The sequence below is a fragment of the Rhinolophus sinicus genome, chromosome 12, assembly GCF_057876585.1.
Source record: "Rhinolophus sinicus isolate RSI-liver-muscle chromosome 12, RSI-T2T, whole genome shotgun sequence".
NCBI classification, from domain to species: Eukaryota; Metazoa; Chordata; class Mammalia; order Chiroptera; family Rhinolophidae; genus Rhinolophus; species Rhinolophus sinicus.
The window spans coordinates 29794704-29806989 of record NC_142512.1 but is presented as its reverse complement, the minus strand read 5'-3'; the positions used below and the strand labels follow the sequence as shown (position 1 = coordinate 29806989).

The 12286-nt window shown below is 36.0% G+C and overlaps 1 protein-coding gene across 2 annotated transcripts in view; it reads right to left on the bottom strand.

Moving 5' to 3' along the window:
- The window catches only part of RNF43 (ring finger protein 43), a 59564-nt gene extending 47278 nt beyond the window's left edge, over window positions 1–12286 (bottom strand). Inside the window, exon 1 of one of the 2 annotated variants that reach the window (XM_088802123.1) lies at window positions 10076–12286. In XM_088802123.1, coding sequence (XP_088658249.1) covers window positions 10076–10327 — 252 coding nt within the window. In that variant the 5' untranslated portion in view covers window positions 10328–12286. Of the gene's footprint in view, window positions 1–8691; window positions 9124–10075 lie in introns of those variants that run through there. The other variant, XM_074319441.2, reaches the window with a different exon arrangement.

The window sequence follows — 12286 nt, the reverse complement described above, 5'->3', positions numbered from 1 at the left end:
TGGTATCTATAGCCCTCATATTATACTAAAACCAACAAATTTTAAAGCATGAGAATAACAGGTACTAATGACTAATGTCAATAATTTTTAAAAACCTTGGTATTAGTGGCAAATTTTACTGAATCAAGATGATATTCATACACTTTTCACCTTCTACATAGTCTTAGTATTTATTTCTTCTTTTATGCAGTTTGTGAGGAATTAAAACCGAGTTAGTGAGATTGTCAATTCCAACAGAATTCCCAATATGTTGAATTCTGTTTAAATCTCAATTTTGTTTTAATTTTACTAAATACAATTTAACAGGAACTTCTTGCGCATTTTAGAAAGTCAGTTTGCAATTTGAAAAGAAAGCCATGGTGTTTAGTTATTTGGACTTCTAAAGAAAATGCTATAGATGAGTATTATACATACAAGAATATTTATACAGGCAACAATATAACCAATATTTAACTGACAACAGTGACAATTAGAAGGTATGACTGTTTGGGTTTAGTTGTCCTCTAGCTTTAAGCTACTTGAAGTTGCCTGGGTTAAAATTTTATGTTTTTATTTTTTTCTTCACTCATAGGGAACACCAGGAGAGAGAATTATCGATGTCATGTGAAAGACTCCTGAGGAAATGAAAATCAGCACTCTAATGCATCTACGCCTGAACCTCTTGTTTGGCATTCATCATATACTGCCTTCTGCTGTTTAAGTTGAATCTCCTCAGTTGGGCTAGGCTAGGGTGTTGTGTTCCTACAGGACCTGCCACAGCGTTTGGTACATAGGAGGAGACCCACATTATAAGATATTGAGAGAATCCAGTGCAGCTCCCAGAGTCAGTAAGGTTCTTGGCCTAGACTTCATAAAAAGACTCTCTTGCTTTGAGAAGGTGATACAGGCAACAGGCCACATGGTGTGTAGTGATTCTGTGGCAAAATAAATGACATATGCACCATGTAAAGTAATGCTAAGTTGCAGCAAGGTATTTTTTAGTTTGTTCACTTATTTTAAAGCATTTTAGTTGATAGGGATCAAAGGGGAAAGAGACCCTACAGCAATCTATAATATCTTCTTAATAAATGTTCAGGGAAAAATATCCCCCAGTATCTGCCTTTTCATCTCCCTGCAATGACCCAAAAAACCTTAAAATACATAAATAAGATTTGCTAAAAATACCAGCCAATAAGATAAGGCAGTAGATTGGCAGGTCTTTGACTGGCAAACCACTAATCTCTCTGGGTCTATTTCTTCCTTTGTCAAAATGAAATGATTGGATTAGGTGTTCTTTCTAGCTTGAAATTTGATGATTGTATTTTACAAATGGAATAACCTGCTCCTCCGCCCTCCCCCACAAAATTGTATTTCACCCTAGGTATGGAAAACTGAATAGGACTTAATTCTAGTATAGGACTTAAGTCCTTCACAAAGTTAAAACAAAACAAAACAAAACAAAAAACTCGACCACAAGAATTTTAAAGTCAGATAACTAATATGATTCTAAATAGAAGATATAAAAATGAAAAAACATGAAATCTGAATCATGTAAAAGTTTTTTTTATAGTGGATAATTCACAAGACTAGAAAATGGTTTAGGAGAAAATAATGGGAATCTGTAATCATTTTTTAGGAAATAACAAGATTAGCAGGCATAAAATGTAAGGCCTTCAGTCTCATTCAAATTATTCTACAGAAATAACAGCAATATTTTTTCTCAATTGTCATATATTTACATATGCACAGTAGTATCCTTTTGATATATTGGCTTGGACAAAATTAATAGGTACATGATAACTGAATGTGCTATTTAAAATTACACTCATTTATGGTCAATTTCCAACATAAGGGAAGTATTCTAGATTAAAACAAAAACAAAAACAGTGGTCTTGAAGATAGTTATGTTGCCATCTTGAACAACTGCCACTGCTTTATATTCAGGGATCAGAATTTCTAAATAATCTAATTTCCTATCTCCAGGAAAAATGTGAGCCTTTTGTGCTTACAATTAAAAAAACAAACCAAAAAAAACCCCTAACTTACATCATTTTGATTATGTTGGTGTTTCTGGATTTGCAAATTAAACAAACTCCAATGTATAAAAAAGTATTAAGCCAAAATAAAATATATCCATGGACTATAATGTTTAGAACCCAGGTAAAAATAAGAGTATGTAAAGTAGCTTATCTGTTCTTTAAAAACAAACAAACCAGCAATCAACAATAAACCTTTAAAAAAAGATACAAAGTTTTCCATTCTAGCAAATGAAAATTTAAGGGCCCAAGGAATCCTACACTAGGGAAAGCAATGGAGCTTAAAGGACAGAAACCAAAGAGATGGAAAGTAACCAAAGTTAGTTTGTGTTATAGCTAGCCCTATTCTTTGAATTTAGTAACCAAATAGACACATAGAGCCACAATTGTTCTACTTATATCGAAACAACTTAGTAAAATATCCTTTATTCTTATGAGCTTCTCAAGTGAAACCACCATAATGAAGGGTTGTAAGCATTTCTTGAACTAATGTACAGTTTCACTTAATATTTGGAGAGCACAGTTTTTTTACTATGCATAAGCAGATCGTTTTCGGGAACCAATTTTTACATCTAAGGTGACCTTAGTTCAGGTCAACCTTCTTATAATTGCATCATGATATTGTTGTCTGTTTGACTTCAAGTAATGTATAGAAATATTTTGTAATTTAAGTAAACTGATGGTAAATTAGTTTTGAGAATTTGGTTTCATTTCTTAAAATAACTCACTGGGATTATTCTAGGATAGCAGCTTTTAATCTGGAGTCCTTAGATTCCTACATGGGTTTCAGAAACTCTCAACTCACTGGGTTTATGCAAAATTGTATGTTAAGTACATATGGCCTGTAACTTTCATCACATTCTCAAAGGGGCCTGTGACGCCAAAAGAATATACCACTGTGTTAGGGTATCTCAAAACCAGAATTCGGAATCATAAGTTTAAGGACTAAGAAAGGGAGGTCCTTTGGATATATGTTGATATTTTATAATCACAGATTTAAAGTCAATATCCTCTTGGAAAATCAAAATTTCCTAAAAAGCAGGGGTTGCGCCATTAAACCAAATACATGCTGTATAAAAATGCAGTGTAAAGGAGCACCTCAAACATAGTGATTATAGCCATGTTTACAATTTGGAAATAACAATCAAGCAGACACCATCAGTAAGTCAGAGAAGTAAAGGAATAGAGCCTACTATATAAACCCAAAGCACTCAAAATAACTGACCTCATACTTAAAAGTCGGATGAGATTAATAGATCTGTTTCATCCTAACGTTATCTCCCAGCTATCAGAGTTAGCACCACCATTGCAATGTTCCTTATATTCATTCAATAAATATTTACTGAGTACCTACTATGTCTAAGGCACTAAGCATACTAAGGCTCTATTCCTAAGAATACAGCTCTGAACTAAAAAGACAAAAACCCCTGCTTTCACAGAGCTCATAGTCTACTCAGGGGAGACAGACAGCTACTGGAGTAAATCACAGCAGTATGTCACATGGCAATAAGTTTATAAAGCAAAAAAAAGCAGGGAAGGAGAATATGGCTCAGGGGGGCCTAGGAAGAGTCCTCCCAAACAGGATAATCTAGACAAGCCTTGTTGAGAAGGTATATTAGACACTTAGGGCTGACACTGAGAGACTAAGAGAAGAAAATAACTGGGGTCTCAGTGGGACTAGCAAGTAGAAAGGCCCTGAGGTGAAACCATGCCTGGTTTAACTGAGGGACCCAGGAGGTCCGAGTGGCTAGAGTGAGGGGGATGGGAGGGACACGGTGGGGGTGCCAGGCCAGATCCTGAAGAGCCTTACAGCTCATTGTAAAGACTTTGGCTTTTACTCTAATAACAATTCTCAAAAGAACAATGAATGCAGGTCAGAGCATTAGCTCATAGGGCTTTCTGAGACATAAAGTTGGCAAACAGCTTCACCAATAGTTTTTTGACTGAATTATCACATTGAGCAACATAAGTAAATAGGGGAGATATCGCAGCCATTGACAATATTTCAGCTTTTTAGGATTCTCACTCAGTAGAATTGATCCCTGAGAAATCCACATCCACGGATACCTTAAAAACTGGATTACTCGTCTATCGCTTGCAAAAGTAGCCTGGGTCCATCTCTGTGCAACTTTGTTCTTGGATAATTTACTTGCTTTTTCTCCCCCATTATTTTTCCTTTCCTGTAAAATGGGAGTAAATGTCACCTATTCTTAGCTGGCTTGCACATATTAGAGAATCGTTTTAAGCTTCTTGGAAGAAAATATACAAATTCAATGGAACATCATTATCACACTCTAACAATACGCTGCTACTGATTCTGGTCCCTGACAGGACACGTATAATAGTACATTGGTCAATTATAACATCCTTCTCCTCTACTGTACTTAGCAATTTGAAGGGAATGGGGGGTGGGGAGCACAAAGAAGATTCAATAAACACTTTCCAGTGAATAAAATGTACAAGTTTTTTTTATTAAAAACAAAACAAACTTAACCATGAGCTCCAGAAATATCTTTAATACTGTATAAAAAGTAAACTATGGCTAATTTTTAGATAAATTACCACACACACACACACACACACACACACACACACACACTTTATTACAAAAACCAAAGAAATGCCTACCCCCAGAGTCAGCTAAATGAACACTAAATAGCCAGATAGAGACAATAACCAGGGGCACTGTTCATTCATTACCTACTACGAACCACAGAGATTTACGAATTTGAACTTACAAAATTTTTGCTGGATTCCCACATGAAGTATGAAACTACTATATATAAAATCTGTTTGACGGGTGCCTATAAAAGAGCTATCTTCTGAACTTGAAAAATTATCATTAAAATACTCTGCAGCTTCCTTCTCTCCTACGGGTGCCAGGCTTCCACAACAAAGCTAACCAAGTCAAGAAGGCTGGGAATGGAGGAGGCAAGCACCTAAGACTGTTTGTGCACACAGAATTACGTCTGATGGTGTACTTTTGACAATGTTCCAAAGTCAATTATAAATTAATTGGATTCTCTGCATCTCCATCAACATAAGTAACTGAGAGTTGACTGTACCTTCGATATTTATAATTCTTTCAAAAGTTGGCCTCAAAGCAAAATCACAAAACCTTTGCAATCTCTGCTTCCAAAAGAACTCTAACTTGAGTAATAACAGTTAAATGCATGCTATTTCAAAGTTTACTATGTCAAGTTCCTGTATTAGATAATTTACCATAGGCTGTTATAAAATGAAGAGAACGATAATGAAAGTTGTTGCATTAAAACGGGGATGCTGAGTAAATAAACATTCTGCTTTACAAATATCTTTGCAAATGAAACACAAATGAGGGAAATAGAAGAAATACAGAGATTATTAGAAGTTACCAGGATAGTGTGCGTTCTGGATCAATCTCAGAGAATAACACTCATCATGATTGATCATTTATACAAAGCCTACACTGGTGTTCTGTTCCTCTGTGGCATTCTTAGATGTACAGAATTTTAGAGCTGAAAAAGCATGGGCTCTAGGGTTCAAGTTTCAGCTATGTCACCTCCTAGCTACGGTCATGACCTTGGCAGATACTAACACTTTGAGCCTCGGTTTCCTTATCTGTAAAATGTGAAAAATGAAAGTACTGTACTTTTCTCATGAAGTCATTATGAAGATTCAGTGAGCTAATAATACATGTCAAGTGCACAGCAGAAGTTTGCTATGTGCTATTATATTTCAGTCCCTCAATTTTACAGATAGGGAATCTAAAACGTAAAAAGGTGAAAACCATTTTGTCCCAAATCACCCAACTACTTAGTAGTGACAGTCAGAACTAAAAGTCAGTCCCTTGAGTCACAGGTTAGTCACTCTGTCAACTACAGTCCTGCTATATAGCATTATCTCTTTGGCTTTGGCCAAAACTTTATAATATAAAGTTTTCTCTCCCCCTACCCCACCCCAGATAATTCATTTCAGGGCCTGACTAACAATAAAGGAAAAGTGCAAAGATGGGATAACTAGGTGTTGACTAATAGGTAAATTAAGAGGTTAGCAGAGACATCATGCAAGGGGGAATTTGTCCAGGAGGTGTTCACTGCTGCTGGCCAAATCCTAACCTACCATAGCTCCCCACTGCAGGTCTGAACCCCAGGGCAGTACATCCTAATCTTGATCATAACTTTATCCTGGAGTCTAAGAAAATCCAGGACAACCAGCTGAGCAGGAAGAGTATGACAATTGAAGAATTGGCGACATCTCTCACACTACACTAAGATCCTCTTGCTCTTTTGCTTTGAGAATAAAGAAGATTAATTTTGAGTTGCCCTCTAAGTAATAATATTTATGAATAATGAACAAGAATTGAGAAAGAAAATAGGACTGTAATCATTCTTAGAAGTGGTAGCAGCAGTATTACTAGAAATAATATAAACAAACATTGACAAGAGGCAAACAAACTAGAAAACTGGACAATTAGACAATCCATAAGCTCCAGCATATTTTCCATCTACAATGGTATAAATCAGGAGAAAAAAGAATACAGTCAAATGAAAAATAAAAATAGTAAGAAATTATAATCATTATTATTTAGTCCTCTTTATCAGTCACCACCAAGTAATTAGAAAATCTAGAAAGTTTCCTTGAAATGGATTTTTTCTGTCTCCTACTTTCTCTCTTTTTAAAATTGAGATATAATTGACATATAACAATGTATTGGTCTTATGTACAATATAATTTGATACATGTATATATTATTAAATAATTACCACAATTTTAGTTAACATCCCTCACTACACATAGTTACTATATTTTTTTTGACATGGACTTTTGACGGCTAGTTAGGGAAATACTGATCAGAAGAGCAGTGGAAAGTTATCCTAAACATAAAAATTAAGTGGAAAACAAAGACAAAAAAAGTAGAAAGTAATCAAAAGAGACAAAGATTGTGGCAGATGCAGGGGAAACCTAACAAGTAGACACTTTAAAGACAATGGCAAACACGCACAAGGATATGAAATGACATGAATGCAAAGAAGCAGCTCTTGGGCAAAAAAAGAAAGGAAAACAATATCATTTGGTCAGGGCTAAGATGGGGAATTTTGGAATGGAAAACAGAAGACTTGAGAAATGAAGGGAATACTTCAAAGGCAACATTTCCTCTTCTATTTTGACTTTCTTCTAGTACTCTAAAAAGAATATTACAATTTAAAACTTTGAACATGGCTTGTAAAACGGATGTTACTATTGGTAAAAAGAAACCTAAGCACCAAGAGTGAAGGAGGTGTGAGAATCAGGACAAAAATTCACCACGGCCTGACCTTCAGTGTCCTCGCATATCCATCCCATCAGGTGAAGTTCAGACAAGCAAAATTATTTTAGAGACAATTGTCTGGTCCATTTTATTATTAAACAAATTGGGGGCACATTGCCAAGGGATGTCTCCCTTTGCTTAAGGAACATTAAAATTGTAATACAAGTGAAAATGCTGTTCACTTGGTCCTTATGAAATTGAGCTAATTATCAAATTTTCTGAAACTGCCTGGGAATTCCAGAAACCACAACAAGGTAATTTTTCTAAATTACTGTCTTCATACCTTTACATTTTCCAATGCATAGCATCCCCAATTTTACAAAGACCTACGTGTTTGTATATCTTCAAAGACAATCAAACTTAACAGGCAGCTAGGATAATTCATAGATAGAGGGATACATAGAATTATCCAAAAATCCTCGAAGTCAACAGAGAAGATCCCTTTAGATTTGTGATATCAGAGTACAGCTATCCTTCAAGAAAGCTAAAGTGCAGCAAAGCACAACTCTAGGAGATATAAACAGAACTCCAGGTAAATGGAAGGCTTGGTTAACTACAGTTGAGTAAACCTGAGTTGCAGTATAATCTGATAAGGAATAAATGCGTGGATTCTAGAAGTGCAAACCATGTGTCCCCAACACACTAAAGTTCTTTGAAAGAATTAATCAAATAGTGGATAAAGAAGAACTGATGCATATCATTCAAAAGGTTGTTTTTGTTTTTTAAAAATAATTCTCTCATAAGAGACTATTAAGAAAACTTGGTAACGATTGTGGATGAAAAATTGATTAATAGACAATAAACCAGGAACAATACTGAAAGTCTCCAGAGATTAATACTAGGTTAGTTTACAAATTTATTAATCACCTAGAAGAAGCTTACGTGGACAGAAAAGGTGAAGGCTGAAAATCACCAATAATGCACACTACTGTAAAGGCTGAAAGGCCTTGCTGAATAAGAGCTACAATGAAATTCCCCCTTCATAAAATAAACAATACTTAAAGTATGCTAATAGGCTCACTGTTAACAGTTAAAAAAAAAAAAAAAATTAGCAAAATTTACCAGGGAGAAAGGGCAGAATAAGAGAAGATAGAACAGACTGACAAAGTAATGAATGGCAAAGAGAATGCCAGCTAGTGCCTCTTACATACCTTTTCCTTTATGAATATACAGAAACTTTCCATAGAGCTTTATGATAATAGAAGACAAAAATTTTAAATAAAAGAGTACACTATTTCATGCAGTATGTAATTAACCATTGAACATGCTGCCACAGGACATGAATAAGGCACAAAGCTTAGTATGTCCCCCAAAGACGTCAGAGATATCAAAATATGGTCCTGTAGTAAAATAATTTAGGGTAAAAAATTAAAATGGAGCACATACCTCATGCTTCAGGCTAACTAGGCAAGATCAGGGAGGAAGTTTCCTTTCCAGTTGTTGTATTCAAAATGATTTATGTTTCAACTTTTAAATGTTCCTAATTCCATCCTAGAGTTCAAATTAAATGAGTAGACACTTATCCAAAAATTCTTAGGCCATTTTTTTTAGATACATTCTTTTTGCCTATTTATTTTTCTAAACAGCAGAGCCTTCCATTTCACCCAATTCTTCTTCAACTTCGTTTATCCCACCTTCAAAATAATAGCCTAAGACGTGGTCATGAAGAGCCACTACATCATATATGTAAAAATCCATGTTTGGAAAAGAGAGTTCTATAATTTGTTAAATTTTCTCACCTTCTTTCTCAAAATAACCCAAAATTTAAATTCCTATTAATACGTTGGTTCTGTTCATATCACAAAATAAAAACCTGAGCTTGGTAGCTGAGAGAAACCGTATTTAACAACATTTCAACCTGTGTCCAAGAGCTACAGCAAGAAGGGTCCTTTCATAAAACAAAATTTAATCAACAAGCAACAGAATTTCATGGGATAAGACAGTGGAATGCCACATTAAAAAGGTACAGCCCTCTAGGGTCTATCTTCACTATGGGGAGTGAGCAATTCATCTATGAAATAAATTCGTAAATTCAACACAGAAAGAGTAGGCTCTGAATGAGTTATGGGCAAAATTCGCAGCCTGAAAGGCTGAGAAACTGTGCCTGAAAAACTCTGTGGGTCAATAAAAAACAGATGTTAAATTTAAGATCTTTGAAAATAATAAAATTAAGTGTAGATAAGACTAAAGTGATCAGGAGACAAGTTTCCACCTTGTGTCCATTTTGTACTCCGGTCCTCTCCATTTTGGGCTTAGCAATTGGGTGCCACACGTGGTATAAAGCCAGCCGTAGCATTCAAGCTTGACTGAATTTTAAAAGTGACACAGTGATCAAATACGCTCCAAGGGCATTCTAGAATTTCAGGGTGCTGCTGACCATTAAAATCAACCTCCTTAGTGCTCACTTCAAATTTAAACAGGATATAAAGTCCTCAGGTCAATTAAATACAAGTTCATATATTTCATCTATCAAAATACCGTGTCCAGAATATATCACTTGCAAAGAAAGGTCTTATGTGTATCTATCTAAAAAGGCAATGTAATATCGGAGTTAAAAATAAGCAGATGATCTTCTAACATGTAGGATTTATGTTTCTTCTCGAGCATAAAATAAGAATTTGCTTTAGGACACCAATGAGGCAATATCCTTAAAAGATGGAACAAACAGAAAGCTAAGCAGCAGAAGCCCTTGTATGGTATTTGGTTTGGGAGACAAAAGACGGAATATTTCAAACAGATGGAAAGTGAAATACAATAAAGTTATCCTTACCTGCATTAACTTTCCTTCTGCTGGAGTTACTTCAGCAACACCAGCAAACACACCTTCCAAAGTGAGATTCAGTTTTCCTGTAGGGTCCATTTTCAAGGGGATCACTCTGATAATAGCTTTCTGCTCTGCTGATCTTTCCGACTCCACCGCAGCTGCCAGTACCAGTCCTGTGCGTCCTAAGCCTGCCTGCAGGGTAGCCATCAGCAGCCAGGGCCAGAGGGCAGCCAGCTGCAGCTGGTGGCCACCACTCATGCTACCAGCTGCAGCAATGCACTTCGGCCATACATACTGCTTCCACGGGCTAATACCAAACGCAGGTTCTCAGATTCAGACAAATGAAGGAAGAGAGAATTTATACTTCAGTTTCAGAAAGCCAAGTCATAGTTTTGGCCCTTCCTTTCTCCTATTCCCAAGAACAGGTGGCATTCCTGATCCGGCAGGGAAGAGGGTGTTTTTAGCCCACTTCTGCTTCAGGTAGGTCATTTTCTCCCATCTTCACTAATAATAGTAAAGATACCGCCACTTTTCTTTGGAATTTCCAACTTTGCTTGAGGTTGAATGTCACATCCTGAATTTTTATTATGTCAGATCACTTGGTGCTGGTCTTCCATATGCATCAAATTGTCGAGCCACTAAACCCAATGTTAATGAACAAAACAAGGCAAAGTAAATAACTAAGGCCATGCATCGAAGGTGAGAGTGAAAAACTCCAGCTCAGAAAATGAAGAGATGGTTCTTTTTAAGCACAATTTGTCAATGGTAAAAGACTATAAAGATCACAGGAGAATTTTGTTTTCATGGGGAAGGAGAGGAAACATTATTTCAGGCCACATCTTGAGAGATGTCCAAAGATGCTATAACATGTATTCATAAAAGTTTCCACATTAAACTGTATTTCAATGTAGCCAAAGTTCTAGGCCCACTAAATTTATAATACTTTTCATGAACCTAAATATACTATAATTTTTAAATGTTCTACTTAAATTTGCCTCTAAATTAGGTTGTAATTTATATGTCTTCACATATTACAGGATAATCCTAAGCATCACAACCTTTTCCAACTTGCATAATTAGAAAAATATTTGAAAAGGTTAGCTTTCCAATTATTTTTCCCAGTTAAAAATCGTATTTCTATCTTTATTTTTCTTTCTCTCTTAGGGATTCCAGCTTTTATTCTCCTGCTTGAGAATGCCAAGCACTTTGATTTCCCATGAGATGGTTTTGGAAACTATGATCCCAAGTTTATAATCTGTAATTTTTTAGGTTCTTAAGTAAAACAAAGGGCTATTCCTAACACGTTTTCAAATTCCTTGAGGGGGTGGGGTATAAAAGATAGGAGTAGTAGGCTCTACAGGTTCTAAAGAATACCCTGAAAAAGTAAAAAGCCTGAGTAGGGTAGATCTGTGCTATTTCTACACACACTTGAGAATTTGGGTCTTTGTACAAACAAAATCTCATTCTAAGATTTTAAATGTGCGCCCTTAAGTAAATATAAATGCACTTCAACCGCAAAAGCCCACTGTGTTCAGAGGTCAAATTAAAAAAATCTTATAAAGTCTTCAGAGTAAGTGCTGAGAAGCCAAGCAATTGAACATGAACCTGTTATACAGATTCTTTTCTTTTGCTGAGGCAGAGGGAGAATAAAAAGAATTTCAAAAGAAATCTGCAAACCTGTTGCGCTGTCGGGCCCACTGGAATCCACGGGGGTGAAACCAATTCAATTATGCTTTTATAGATCCTGCTCAAAAAAGATTTCAACTGTTTAACCAAGTACAGCTCAGTCTTCCACCTTCTTACTCTGCAACCAAACCAAGTGCCCCACACTGCAGGTAGGCGCCGAGAAATTCCGCAGCCTGAAAAAATAATCCATGCAGGTCAAAGGCAGAAACTCACTCCAGGATTAGAGCTAATGTCCCCAAGAACTCTCAAAACACTTATAGAGGATCCAAAATCATTTCTGAAATCTCCTTTCTAACAAAAGTTCTTTTTCTCCCCGAACAGCATATAAAATGATCAAATCTTGAAAGAGAAAAGAAGCCAAGTAACAATTCACTACCAGGAACACAGAAAATCCCAGAGGGAGAAGGCAATATCTCTGAATCATGGATGGACTTAGAAAGTTCGGAAGGATTCGAGTGCTTCCCTTCCAGAAAGACAATTCTGGATCAACTCCCTAGAGGAGGAAGCCTGTGGTTTGTAATTGGTGTTCTA